This window comes from Mastomys coucha, unplaced genomic scaffold (assembly GCF_008632895.1).
Source record: "Mastomys coucha isolate ucsf_1 unplaced genomic scaffold, UCSF_Mcou_1 pScaffold16, whole genome shotgun sequence".
NCBI lineage: Eukaryota > Metazoa > Chordata > Mammalia > Rodentia > Muridae > Mastomys > Mastomys coucha.
Window position 1 is genome coordinate 36,670,664 of NW_022196898.1, and position 13,399 is coordinate 36,684,062.

The following is a 13,399-nucleotide window of genomic DNA, read 5'->3' on the forward strand; positions in this document are numbered from 1 at the left end:
GAAGCCAATCCCTGCGTGTACCCCCTGAGGAAATGCTATGACCCAGGAGTAAATATAAGCAGATAGTGAGGCATGCTCCCGTGACTCTCTCCGTCTGAGATAAGAGTGAACACATTCCCTCAGTTTCAGAGAGAAATATTTGCCAGGCATAGTGGTATGCCTTTAATCCCAACACTCAGGAAACAGAGGCAGCTGAGTTTCTGTGAGTTTGAGGTATGTAGTTCCAGGCCAGGGGCTGGGGGATGTTGGGGCAGGATCTATGTTCACAATTAGATAAGCCAGGCTGGCTGGCCCACCAGTTTCTTGCTGTTCTCCTGTCTCCTATTTCTAGGTGTTCTGCCTATCCATTGAACTCTCTCTAGCTCCAGAAAGTGATCTTTTTAGGCAAGCTGCAAAATAGAGACTAATAATATAGAACCCCTTGCCTACATATAAGTTTATATACCAAATACATGTAATGCATGCCAGAAGAGGACTGAAACTGGAGTTATAGGTGGTTGTGAGCTGCCATGTGGGTGATGGGAATTGAACCTGGGTTCACTGGAAGAATAGAAAGTATTCTTAACCACTAAGCCATCTCTCCAATCCCCAGAACCCTCTCTGTTTATGTTGATTTGAGGAAGTAATGCCCCAGGAAAGCCTTCTTACCTCTGCTGCGGGATCTTAGTGGCTCAGGCCTGGGTTATCAGGACAAGGCCACTGCAGTGGCCAAATTCAGAAAGCTAAAACACCTAACCTGTCTTGGCTTTGGAGCCCGGAAAGAAATGCAGTCCCACAAGAAACGAGGCTTGGACTGACAAGATGACTCGCCAAGCCTCACCATCTGAGTTTGAGCCCCAGGATTCACATATGAAAGGAGAGAATGCACTGTAGCAAGTTGTCTGGCTTTCATACACATTCTATTACATATAAGTGAAAAAAATTTTAATAAAGTTTCTAGAGGAGAAAGCTTTGTCACAGACAGCTGGTACTGAAGAGTCAGCCAGGGACACGAAAGAGAACATCTCAAATGTAGCCAGCTTCTCACCCTCACCATCTTCCCACAGGCTCCGACACCCCCCTGGATGACAGTGCCACAGACACAGCTGCATCACCAGGACCATAGCCATCCAACCAGGGTCTAGCCTGAGCCAGAGCACAACACTAGGAGGCCCGAGCCTCCCCTTGAAAGATGCTGTGGGGCCTGGGAATCCCTCATGTTGCCTGGTCTGTTTCCACCAGACAGTCCAATTAGTGTCTCTTCCTCCTGTTAGCCCAAGACTCCATGGCTTCCATCTCCTAAGCATGCTGACCACAACAGGAAGGCCTCCACCCCACATAGCCAGTGTGGGGTGTGCTATGTGCACAGTGCCCTCGGGTATGTACGTTAAAGGAGGAGGCTTACGTGTAAATGCACTTTTTTCCTCCTCTTCTTCCTAGGCCCCGAGACAGCTAGATGCCTGGCTTTCCTCTTTGCCCCTTTAGTTTCCTATAAATATGTCTATTGTATGTGTATCTTTGCCATTGTAAATAACTTAGCCTTTTTTTCTGTCCCTGGCATGTTCAACCAGTCACAGAGAGCCAGGCAGCAGCCCTACTCAGGGCCATGATTGTTTATGTCCCACTGGCAGGGAGGGCTCCCAGACTCCAGTGCTGTTAAGCTCCAGGGCCCACCTGCCTCTGAAGCCTAGTCCGTCTCAGTGTCAGATGCCCCTGCGGGGAACTTATTACCCAGCCCTTCCCCATTAGCCCCATAGAAACAAATACAGCAGGTACGGATCTCAAAACAGACCCCCCCAGGATAGATGTGGAGTGGATTGCTGGAGTCCCTGAGTTAAGTCAGGGCCCTTCCTTACCCAGAGGCCACAGCACCGTTGGCTCATCACCCTGTCCTCATGCCACTCCCCACGATGAACATACACACTGTGCTAGGTGTATATATACATATATATAAATATATATAATATATAAAATATAGATATGGAAATGACTGTTTTGCTGTTAAAATAATGTATACTCTTATTTTCTTCCTTTCATGGTTAAGATTTTTTTAAAGAAAAGTTAAATATTCTTCCATTGTGGTTGTATGATTCTTAGCCTGATAGAGTGTGAGGCTGCCGGTTGTGACTGGTCAAGAATGGGTAGAGGGAGCCAAGAGAACCCCTGCCACAACCATCCTGCACCAGGTCTTTCCACCTGTCCCAAAGTGCAGGTATGGAGATCTTCTCAACAAAAGCTGGGCAACTGACTCTGGCCCAGAAAAGAACATTGTGGTTACTTCACACAGAGGAACAGAGCTGCTGTGACCTACTCTCAGATGCAAAAATGAAGAGGGTCACCCACTGCCCTCATTCCTCCTTCCCACAAATCATGAGTAGCCATGGCAGTTGAGCAAGTATGGGGCTGAAGCCAGCTTTAGGGGACCTGGGACATAACTAGAGAAGCCATGGTGCAGCTTAACACACTGACTTAGAGCAGTCCGAGAGATCCCTGGAGCCACTTGCCAGCCAGTGCTGGAGCTCTGGTAGGTAGTAGTAGCAGAGGGGCTAGAGATAAGGGAGATGTCTCCTTTACTTTGGTTGGAGATTCCCTGTAGGTAGGCATGGGCTCTCCAGAACTCTTAGCAGAGGCAGCCCCACTCTGGATGTCTAGGATTTCTAGTTGCTGACTTGCCATGTCTAATGTTTAGCCTTTGCTATGCAAATTGGATACAGTACCCTCTCCAGAGTGCCTTCATCTTTTTAAGCAGAGCCCTGGCCTCTTGAGAACCAGACAAACACATGGAGATAAGCATCAGAGAATGCTGAGGGAGGGGTCCTAGTTCCAAGCCTGCTCCATCAGTTATGCTAACCGACCCCCATCATCCTAAGGCTGTGTGCATGCTGACAGAGATGGCCTGGGGGATGCTACTGGGACTCTCAGAGCAATGGCCCTAGCCAGGAGCTCAGCTCATCCCCCAGTGGAGCCATGATGTGATTCAGGCCAACATTTGGCCCTGTCTAGCCAGGGAACATGAACAGATTCAAGAACCCAAATGTTCCAAACAGTTATGGAATGATTTTCAAAGAACAGCACAGCAAGAGACTGTGTTACTGGACCAAGATACCTCCCAGGGAGATAGCAGCTGCCTGTAGGAGGCCTAGGTAGCTGTGGCCTCCTCGTCCCTGGCCTTGGCCTTCACTGGGTCCCTTGGCAACATCAGTTCCTGAATCATGATGTGTGTTGGACACTGTGGGTCAAAGCAGTTTTTCTGAAAGAGAAAAAAAGAAAGTTAGCAGAGTGAATGAAGATTTGTCTCCAGGAGAAAATAATGCCCTGGACAGTTGAGCAAGTTTTAGGGCTGTTAAACAGGGGAAGGCGGCCCCAGCATTGCTAACTGCAGGGAACATGGGTTACTGCCTTGAAACAAAGAATCGGGGCAAGGAGACCTTCCAGAAGTGGGCTGCAGACTTACTGCCAGGGACAGCCACAGCAGACCCAGGGGGGCCTTGGGTGAAGTCCTGGACTTGGAGACCTGAACCTGGTATTGCACAGCAGTGAGAAAGCCTTCCAGCCCCACCTCTGTGATTTGGTTTCCTAAGAGGAAGCACAGGCAGGGGCCTCTGACATCACTGCTTCCAAGCTCAGCAGACAAGACGAACTAGCCCTGGACGCCCTCCCTACCCTTCCTCCACGTCACTTCCCTTTACCCAGCTGATGCCTCTCCCCCACCTAGCTATCGTACCCATGTCACTACTACCCTGGATCACCTCCTTGACCCAGCACTTCCTCTCCAGCTCCAGCTCCAGCCCCAGCCCCATGGGTCTGGCAACATGATGCTCAACTACTGGAGAATCAAGTTCATCCCATGGAGCTGGAGTGGCGCCCCTGAGCAGGATGGAGCCCAGGTAGTCCCATGGTAAGGATAGGCAAGGCTAGCAAACATACGGAGGAGGTTGAGGTGCAAAAGGATCTTGTTCCCAGGCAAGAAAACCTTCCCATCTCGGTGTTCCACCGGCTCCAGGAGAGGGTTAACCATCTCTGTAGCTTCAACAACTAGCTGCTAAAGCAGAATACTAATTGCAGCAGAGGAGAGGGGAGCTGGTCAACAGGCCATTCATTCATTCATTCAACATACAGGCTTTGACTGCTGGTTATAATTCAGGCTCTGTCCTAGGTGCTGGAGAAACAAAGATAAATAAGCCCATACCCTCAAAAAGTTTCTTGGTGTGGGGGAGCCAGAGAATTAAACAGGAATGTGATGTGGAGGGGGCCCTGAGAGCAGAGGACTACAAGAGTATAGACCTTAAAGGCAGCCCGGAAGCAAAAAGTGAAGGCGTACGCTCAGAGAGGGTGGGTTGCCCAAGCAAGGAACATGGCAAGTACAAAGGCTCTGGAGCCTTGAATCCACACAGGACTGAGGTTTTTATAAAGATCTGGAAGTCTTTCCATAAAGAGAGTAGTCTGAAAACTGATGCTCCTGATGAGAAGGAGCAGTCTGCTCGAGACAAAGGCAAAGACTGGCATGGGAATTAAAAAGCCATCTCCTTCCATTTAACTTGCTCTTCTGCCAGAACTTGTCTTGGGTGCCAAGGAAAAACTCCTAAAGGGCAAGACTTTCAATTCCACGAGCATGTGACAGGGTCGTGGAGTCTCCTCATGGAGAGAGCCACTCAGATGTAGGAGAGAATACTGGGAGCCAAGAAGCAGGTGGCCCAGAAAGCCTTCCTAAGGAAAGATGCTGAAAGGGGAGACCCAGCAACAGAAAAGGGTCTGAGGGAGGAATCCTATGTGGCAGTGCGGTGACTGAAAGTGCCTTAGGGAATGCCTAAGGGGTAAAAGCAACCTGTCCCTGAGCAGACGCCAAGTGTAGGAGGGCTGATGGTGAGCTGAAGGCCTTAGAGAGCACGGCCTCAGTTGGGCAGCAGCTCCTGAGTGGGTCTTCCCCTAGACAAGGAGGTAAAGGGACCTGCCACATGAGAAGGGAAGTGGGGAGTTCTGAGTGTCACCTCCACAGTAAGTGCAGGTTAGCTAGTACTCTGGTGTGGGTTGCCTCAGCAGTGAGAGCTGGCTACCACATTCCTAAGGACCACTTACTTCTGACTCCAGGAGGATGCTGCGCTTCTCTTTGGCCCCGATCTTCGTCGCTTTTCCCTTGCTCATCTTCTGCTCAGGGATGGTTACCTCTGGGACCGGAAGAGGAGCCAGAATGCACAGAGCAGACCCCCTGACACCACCCAAACTCCCCCAGAGAAAGGGGCCTGGTAAGGCAAATTCCCCAAACTCTGAGATTTGGGGAAAACATAGAGCCATCTACAATGAATGAGCTCACATCCAGCTGATAGGTTCCTTTCCTGAGGACTGCCATGGAGGTCTAGTCCTACAAGATAAGGTAGTGAGCCACGGTGTGTTAGGCCAAGTGGTGTGTCACTCATTGTAAACAGGGAGAGTCTTGAAAGAACAGCTCCTGGCAGACAAAGCCAGGCCAAAACCAGGCTCCTGCACCCTGCCCAAAGCTCCTCCTTCCTCCACATGGGGAAGGGGAAGATTCCCATAGAGGTGTGCTCACACTTACTCCCCTTGCCTGCCTTTGTGGCATCTTCTTTCTTAGGGGTTCCTTGTGTGGGTGACTGCCCAGATCCCAGCTTCTCTTCTTTCTTTACAACTTCCTATGACAGATGTGAGAAGATTTAATAATGGATATTCTGCCTCCCAGAGGGAAAATAGATGAATACTTGGCCTGAGAGATACCTTCAGAGGCCTCAGAGGCCATCCATTTGCCCTTCTTCCTACACCCCTGTATATACACCTTGGAAACTCCTCCCCCGCCCATTCAAGACCCAGGCTCCCTTTCACCACACACCTACCCCTGCCTTCTCCTTTTTCTTGCCCAGGCTCTTTGGGGCTTTCAGTGACTGTATCTTTTCTGGCTTGTCCACCAAAGTAGCATTGCTGATCCCCAATGCCTGAGACTTCTCGCGATCTGCTTTGGAGTCCCCATATCGGGAGGAGGAAGGCTGTGCTTACAAATGAAGGGTGTGGAGGAATTAACTAGAGCCTTGCCCTTGCCCTTGCCCATCCCCCTTGCCCATCAATCAGTTCAGGACAGAGCTGCTGTTGGCAGGAAAGCCTAGAAATGGTAGAGTGAGTGGGAGGTCCAGGCTCCCACAGAACAGGGAAATATTCTTGTATTTATTGCAGTACTGGGGATCAGGCCCGGGGCCTTGTATGTGTTTGGTGACCATTCTCATATTCTGTATCTCCAGACCTTGCTTTTATTGAGCCAGGGTCTCACTCTGTAGCTCAGGCTGTCCTTGAACACGTGTTTCATCTGCCTCCTGGCTGACAAGATTCATATCATGCCCAGCCAGCAGATTTTGTTGAGCTAAGTGCTAGGCAGTATAACAAATGCGTTATAGTAACTCATTTAATCATCTCAGTTGTGTGAAGAAAGTAACAGCCACCCTGCTTTAGTTGAGAAAGTACAGCTCCAGGGTTAAGCAATGAGTTCAAGATCAGAAAGAAACTGGTAATATGGCCAGGAGGATTTTGAGCCAGGTGGTCTCAATGGCATCTTTTCTCTTAACTACACTCTAATTGTTAGAGTGGCTCTATAGTTAGAGTCCCAAGTTGGGTTTGGCAGACCCTAGGACTAGAGAATCTAGAGGGCAAGAGGATTCGGGGAATTTAAAGAGTCCTGGGCAGAAAAGCAGCGGACCTGAAAAACAAACGCAACTGTCCTGGAACCCTCACCGATCGAGAGCGCTCCTGCGTTCCTTTCACCAGCAGAAGGCGCCGCCGCTCCACCACTTCCCTGTGGGTCAGCTCAAAGGGGCGCAGGACCTGAGGCAAGGCCAGCTTCCTGCGTCAGACACCTGCGTCAGATCCCCTGCCCCGCCCAGCGTGCCAACCCACCTCGGCCAGCTTCAGTGCTCCCTTGTCTTGAATGCGATTGTGCGCTAGGGACAGCCAGAGGAGAGAGCGGTTCAGCCTCAGGCCCTGGAGAACAGAGTGACTTTGTAAGCCAAGGACAAGCTGGTGACCCCGCGCAGCAGCGTCCCACCACACGCACATCCGCGATGTGGCCTGCGCCCACATCCCCGATGTGGTTGAATGCCAGGTTTAGCGAAACAAGAGTCCGGTTGCTGTTGTGCAATGTAGACAGTGCCTGGCCCAAGAGATACGCCCCGTGGTCGTTGATGTTGTTGTTCCTCAGAGACAAGTGAACGATCCTGGAGCAGAGAGGGAGAACCAGTGTTCCTGGGGCTCAGAGCCCCTTGGGGATGTGAGGAGTTCTAACTAGTCTATAGGTGGAGGGGCAAGAATTAGAGGTGCCTGGGATAAAGAAAGGTAAGGGCTAAAAGTAACTGGGAAGGGAAAGTGAAGTCAAAGAGACTCACGTGCTGTCCAGTCCCATTAGCTTGTTAAAGGACTGCTCCGGTATTGGATTCCCCTCAAGAGACACCTTCCTGAAAGGGAGAGGGATCTGAGGCCCTGGAAACACCACTGAGGCCACACAAGTAGGAGGGAATAGAGGGAAGGGTGGATACCTGGGGAGCACCAGGGAAACAGAGCTTAAGGATATCCCCCAATATAAGAAATAAATCTATGACCATTCCCCAGGCTAGAATTCCAGAAGCATGACCTGTGGTATAGCAGTCTCTAAGACGGCCTTGACAGGGCCCTACTTCTAGGTACCCAGGCCATGCTAGGTAATCCTGTCTATTGTGGTAGCTATAACTAGTGACATTTGTTGGGGGAGGGGTGTTGTTGTTTTGGTTTGGTTTTCTCTGTGTTACCCTAGCTGTCCTAGACCAGGCTGGCCTCACGCTCAGAGGTCTGCCTGCCTCAGCCTCCCAGTCCTGGGATTAAAGTTGTGCATGTGTGTGTACTAGTGACACTCTGAATGAACAGAATATGGCAAAATGGATATCATATCTGAGTTACGAGGACTGGTTTCCATCCTAGATGCTCTCAGACACTCAGCTAGGTAATGGGAAGGCCCACCGGAGCCACATAAGCCAGCTGAGAGCAGAGTCCCTGCCCCTGCTTCCGCTGAGAGAGCCACAGTCCCAAGCAGGGCTTTCCTGCAGCCTCAAGCCTGAGCCAGAGGCACCCAGCTGCTCTTGTTTCAGAGGACCTCAGGAGACCTCTCAAGGGAACGATAATTGGTTGGCTGATTGGTTTGGTTTTGAGACAGGATCTTACTCTAGCCTCAAAGCCCCCTGCCTCAACCTCTTCTGCACCACACGTTTGCTCATGAGTGTGTTGTCACACTCCACTCTCCTGGTTGTTTAAGCTACTACATTCTTTGCTTACTTTGTTACACAGCAGGAAGAAAAAAAAAAGTCACCACAGAATCCGCTATAAGGCAATAACTTCTCTCACAGTCCTAAGAAAACAGAATCAATGGGCAGAATTTTCTCTATTCAAATATTTCCAGTGGTATATATAACTATTGCTTAGCCTTTTGGGCTGCCTTGCCCAATATAAGCAATTCATTTTAAGTCATCTTATGGCTGCTGTGGCTTATTCTTACATAATGAATTCAAACAGTTCTTGTTCTGCTAGCTCATTTGCTTCTATTCCCCCACCCCTAAAGATATAGCCACTGTCCTCGGGGAACACCCATCCAATTCACAGGAAGAAAGCCCACATGTATATCCCTGAGAGGTACTACTTGTGAAGCAAGAACTGGCCCTAGGGTCCCGTGGGAACCTGAGAAGGGGCAGACAGTGAAGTTGGCTTTGTCCTTTGTAAGCAAACTATAACTGGCTACTTTTTGTTTGTTTGGTTGGTTTGTTGTTGTTTGGGTTTTTTTCATGTCTGTGTATGTGTCTGTGTGTGCCTGCGCACATGCACACTTGTGTATGTGTATGTGTGTGTGTATGTGTGTTTTACAAGACATGGTTTCTCTTTGTAGCCCTAGCTTGTGCCTGTGTCCTGGAACTCACTCTGTAGACTGGACTGGGCTCAAATTCAGGGATCCTCCTTCTCTGCCCCCCAAGTGCTGGGATTAAAGGCGTGTGCCACAACTGCCCGGCTGTAATGCTGTAGTTGGTTACCTTAAACCTGTCTCTACCCCACCCCCCAATCCCTGTGATTCCTACAGAGAGGAAAAAAAGAGAGGATGAAACCTCAAAGGGCTTTATGGATACCATGTGGACTAAAACAGTGGCTTCCCGGGTGGTAATCCCACTACCCAACCGACATGGGCTGAGCCCCATTCCCACAGAGATGCCAGCTTAGGTCTAACCCCTTAGGTAACTGCTTCCCCCTCACACTCTCCAGCCAGGCCACTTAAGGAGCATGGGGGTGGGGGGTGGCTGACCACAACTGACCTGAGTGTGGAGGAACAAAGAGGCAAAAGGGCGATGAAAGTGGTCAGGGTCTTATCCGTCAGCCCCACCTTCCACAAGCTGGAATTAGAAACAGAAACAGCTGGACGCCATGTCCCACAGGAAGCCCCTTCCCACAGTCCCCCAGACACACCCTCCACCCTCCCCAGGAGAGCCCAATGCTGTCTCTTTTCAAGCCAGCCAGAGGATGACCTCCCACAATGCCTCTCACTTGATGGCCTGCAGCTGGCTAAGGGAGGGCAGACACTTGGAAAAAATACCCAGAATCCGATCTTCAACTTTCCAACCTGAGGAGAGAAAGTCCAAAGTCATCTCAGGCCCGGAAGGAGCCTGGTATGACCTGCGTGAGCCAGGAGGGGGCGGTGATGCTACGGGGTAATGAGCGGCAGGGGCGGATCATCACCTCGGATGTAGATCTCTTTTACTGCCTTGCTGTCCTCCTGCTCCAGCTCCACTTGAATGGTGGGCCGAAAAAACACATACTTGCTCTCCATGCTGTTCTGGCTGCAGGATGCCGACAGTCTTTGGTCATCTAGAAGACAGGGAGAACCGTGATAGCGCCTGCGGCTCCAGCGTGCCCCGCCCAGTGACCAGGTTGAGTGGGCTGTGGCTCACCTTGGACCGGTTTTTCGGACGTGGAGGCGGAAGGGACAGACCCCTGTTGGGCCCGTGGCCGGGTGACAACTTTGGGAAAGTCCGTGTAGCCTGACCGTGTGCAGAGCTCAGCGAAGTCTGTCTCCAGGACCCCCGTGCACTGGTACTCCTCTGCAGGGCAGCAGTAAAGTGGGCGCCCCACCCCCGCCTGCAGCGCAGTGGTAACCTCCACCCTCAAGCAGCCCCAAGTGAAAGCTGCTTTGCTAAGACCAAAGCCGAAAACGCTGAAGGAAAAGCAAGAGCTCACAGGAAGGGACCTACACCTACCTAGCCGGGTTGCTGGCCTGTTTGACATTTCTTTATATATGTAGTACTTGCTAGCCAGCGTTTGTAAAGGTTTTGGAGCTTCTTGATAAGTTCCGTTAAATCAGTCGTACCCACCACCTACCATCCTGAGGCTCTGCAATAAGATTGCAAACCTGGTGTCTGACACCCCCAAGGGACTCTCTTCAGTTCTCACCATGGTAGCCCAGGAAGAGTTTCTGGAAATGGGGAGTCGCTGCCAAAGCTCTACAACAGTCCCCAGTTGTGTCAGTTGTCAGTTGTCAGTTGTACCTGGCCTTCTACAATAAGCCTGTGCAATAAGGGAGTCTGGCCCCAGATCACCAAGAGGCCACATGACGCAGAAAGCCTGAGAACTCTCTGGCAAGAGACACTTGGCTCCTGTGGCCAGCTGTCAGTGGAAACTCACAGGAAACGGTCAACCAGCTAGCCCAATCTACTCAACACTTAGGAGACCCAAGGAGGGTGGATGGCCCCTGCAGAGGCCGATGCATGCTCAGGCTGACTTTTCTTGACTGGATGCCCCCTCCACCCTTCTTTGCATCACTCACCTCTCAAGAGCAGAGCGCCTCAAACTTTAACATAAATGGGAACCACCTGAAGAGCCTATTAAACACCCTCCTGGGCCCATGCCAAAGCTCTCATGATAGTTTTATTCCTACAAGACTGTCTCGAACTTATTCCTGTTCTCAGACCCATGCTAAATGGCCCCAACCCAGTTTGAGAAAGTAGCCACCAGATGGCGTTTCCTCTAATCTACACACCTGTCAGCCACACCTGCCCTGGCAGGACATACAATGGCGACTATAGAAGTCTCTGTGACCTTCTTGTTGCCTGTACCCAGGGTCCCTGTGCAGTAGCCACTTGAGTTCCCATCCCTGCATCTGCCAAAGCTGCTCAGGCCATCCTGGCTAGAGCCTTCCGCTTGGCATCTCTTCAGGCAGAGTTCTGACCCATCTTAGAGAGTCTTGGGTTTGAACACCCCAGCGCCCTAGCAGTTCCCAAACTGTTCACCCTGACACTCTTCATTCCCACCGCCGAGCCTCGCTCCGGGCCCACCCCTTCGTGCTCCTCCTCCCAGCTTTCTTCCCACGAGTGCCATCTCCACCCAGCTAGCATCCTAGGCTGGGACACCATCATGCAGGGTTCCTCTCCATCCCCCTCATCTTTCACCAAATTCTACCTCCCAGGAGCCTAACACACCCTCTTGTGCCAACGACCACCATCCCTGGACTGGACTAGTCAGAGTCACGTTCACCTTTCTGCTACTCCCTCTCAGTTTCCTGTCTCCTCCATGCACAACCAGAGTTTCTTTTTTTCTTATACTCCCCTGGGTCACAGTTTTGCTGTGTCTACAGCCCATGTCCTATAAGGAACTTAGCGCCTCCTGCCCCAGCACCCTAAGTGCTGGGATCGTATGTGGTCTTTCTGTGCCCAGTGAAGCCTGGCCTATGGTCTTCCCTATGAAAGGTACTCTTGCTCCAGTTCCTCATACCCTGCCTGCCCCAGGGCACTAGCACGGACAGGGAAATGGCACCTGGCAAAAGGCAGGCCTTCAGCATCTCATCTTTTCCTGGAGTGTTTTATTTCCATTCCAGGGAAAACAAGGTCCTGCCCTCTTGAATAACAAAAGCATCGAATTTGTATCAAGATACCTTCTGACATATTCCCTTTTATGCTTAATTGGTTCAAATTGAGTTCAGTTCCTTGCAACATGAAAACCCATGGTCCTGTTTATCCACTTTAATGTTTTTGCTTTTGTTTTTTGTCTTTGTGTAGCCCTGGCTGTCCTGGAACTCACTCTGTAGACCAGGCTGGCCTTGAACTCAGAAATCCATCTGCCTCTGCTTCCCAAGTGCTGGGATTAAAGGCATGCGCCACCACTGCCCAGCATTTTAATGGTTTTTTGCCAAAGCAGAACTGTGACCACAGCCACAGGGCAGACACTCAAAAGAAACTGTTGTCTAAATGAATATCCATAGAGCTGTGTTTCTAAACCTTCCCAGAGCACCATGGGATCTTCTCTCCACTGCCCCAGCCTTCTTTGACCTATCTTATCACATCTTATGGTGCATGTCAGCTTCCCCAGGCCTGTTGTACTCTTTAAGACCAAGCCCGGAGGATGTGCTGATCCACATTTGATCTCAGAGGAGATAGGTAGACCTCTGAGTTCTGGGCCAGCCTAATCTGAATAGCAAGTTGCAGACCAGTTTTAATTTTAAAAAGAAAAGAAAAGAAGTCAAGTCCAATTAACCCAACCCTGCCCCTCCAGCATACCGGGATTTTTTGACTCTTCCTCACCCACCGGAGGCAGGTTGCTTGCTGTCTTATCTTTAGCCCCCCGATCCCCCTTCTTGGTTACTGCACCAGATGACTTCTGGGCCCCGGGACGGGGTGTCCTGGGTGAGGTCCCTGTACCGCTTGACTCGCTTGACATAGTGGTGCTTTTGGACCTCTCGAGTGAGAGGCAAGATGAAACAGGACTCTCTGGGCCTCACCCTGAGGATCTCCACTGAGCCAAGCGACTCTGCGACTGCCCTCTCTAGGGCAACCGAGCCTGAATGGGTGGGGCTGTGGCCAGAGCAACCGGCAAAGAGTGCGCGTGGAAGCCCCAGACTCAGCGCCTGCCAGAGCTAGTGGGCGTGGCTAGGGGTTCTGTGTAAACAGAGAAGGGTTCAAGCAGCCTAGAATCCGGCTAGGGCACAGATGTGTGGATTCTAGGGCAGTGCGGGTAGGCCCCTAATGGTCTGAACTCTCTGTACTCACAGAGGAGGTTGGTGGGGGGCGGAGGGGACAACGACAGCTCACTGAGCCAGAAGGTAGTAGGAGAGAGTGCCTTGTGAAGGGCTCAAGTGGTAAGGGCTCAGGCTATGCTGAGTTCTCCTCTACCAGCTCTACTCAGCTTCCTGGAGGACTTGGGGCTTGTCTGCTGACTTGGTGTAGGAGGTCCCATCTTTACCATTTCGCCATCCTGAGCCTCTTTGAGTTGCTTGGCTTCTCTAGCCTTGCCCCTCATTCAGCACCAACCACCACATGTACAAGCACCAACCACCACATTTCCAGCATTGGTACTGTTCCCTGCTGAGACGCTACGTCTGAGCAGACCTCCAAACTAGGCTCTAGGGGGCACTGGGGACACAGTATTG

The 13,399-nt window shown here is 51.1% G+C and overlaps 2 protein-coding genes across 22 annotated transcripts in view; one reads left to right on the forward strand and one right to left on the reverse strand.

The window, feature by feature from the left end:
* Positions 1-2,052, forward strand: part of Arhgef11 (Rho guanine nucleotide exchange factor 11) — a 115,044-nt gene extending 112,992 nt beyond the window's left edge. For 15 of the 17 annotated variants that reach the window (XM_031374290.1, XM_031374289.1, XM_031374276.1 and 12 more), the window contains one exon: positions 1,047-2,051. In XM_031374290.1, coding sequence (XP_031230150.1) covers positions 1,047-1,105 — 59 coding nt within the window. In that variant the 3' untranslated portion in view covers positions 1,106-2,051. Of the gene's footprint in view, positions 1-1,046 lie in introns of all 17 variants that reach the window. The other 2 variants (XM_031374283.1, XM_031374288.1) reach the window with 1 other exon arrangement.
* On the reverse strand, positions 1,973-13,306 carry Lrrc71 (leucine rich repeat containing 71). 5 transcript variants are annotated; one of them, XM_031374300.1, is made up of 16 exons: positions 12,555-13,306; positions 9,933-10,082; positions 9,721-9,849; positions 9,529-9,604; positions 9,300-9,377; positions 7,359-7,427; positions 7,031-7,190; positions 6,874-6,957; positions 6,712-6,801; positions 5,826-5,975; positions 5,534-5,627; positions 5,056-5,144; positions 4,097-4,138; positions 3,907-4,021; positions 3,434-3,555; positions 3,013-3,229 (listed from the first exon to the last, which is right to left on the reverse strand). In XM_031374300.1, the coding sequence occupies exons 1-16, from the start codon at positions 12,688-12,690 to the stop codon at positions 3,119-3,121; spliced, it is 1,695 nt and encodes a 564-aa protein (XP_031230160.1). In that variant the 5' UTR covers positions 12,691-13,306; the 3' UTR covers positions 3,013-3,118. The 5 variants fall into 5 exon arrangements, with proteins under 5 accessions (XP_031230161.1, XP_031230160.1, XP_031230159.1 ...); XM_031374299.1 differs by having other exon boundaries at positions 3,907-4,018; positions 12,531-13,306; XM_031374298.1 differs by having other exon boundaries at positions 12,531-13,306.
* Between the last annotated feature and the right edge of the window lie 93 nt (positions 13,307-13,399).

Excerpts from the sequence above, each read along its gene's own strand:
- Lrrc71 (XM_031374298.1), bottom strand. The coding sequence starts at position 12,690 with ATGTCAAGCGAGTCAAGCGGTACAGGGACCTCACCCAGGACACCCCGT. Across the intron at positions 4,139-5,055 it reads GCATCCTCCTGGAGTCAGAA|CACCTAGGACAGAGCCTGAA; the intron begins GTAAGTGGTCCT and ends TTGTTTCTCCAG. Across the intron at positions 3,230-3,433 it reads TGCTGTGGCTGTCCCTGGCA|AAAAACTGCTTTGACCCACA; the intron begins GTAAGTCTGCAG and ends TTTCTCTTTCAG.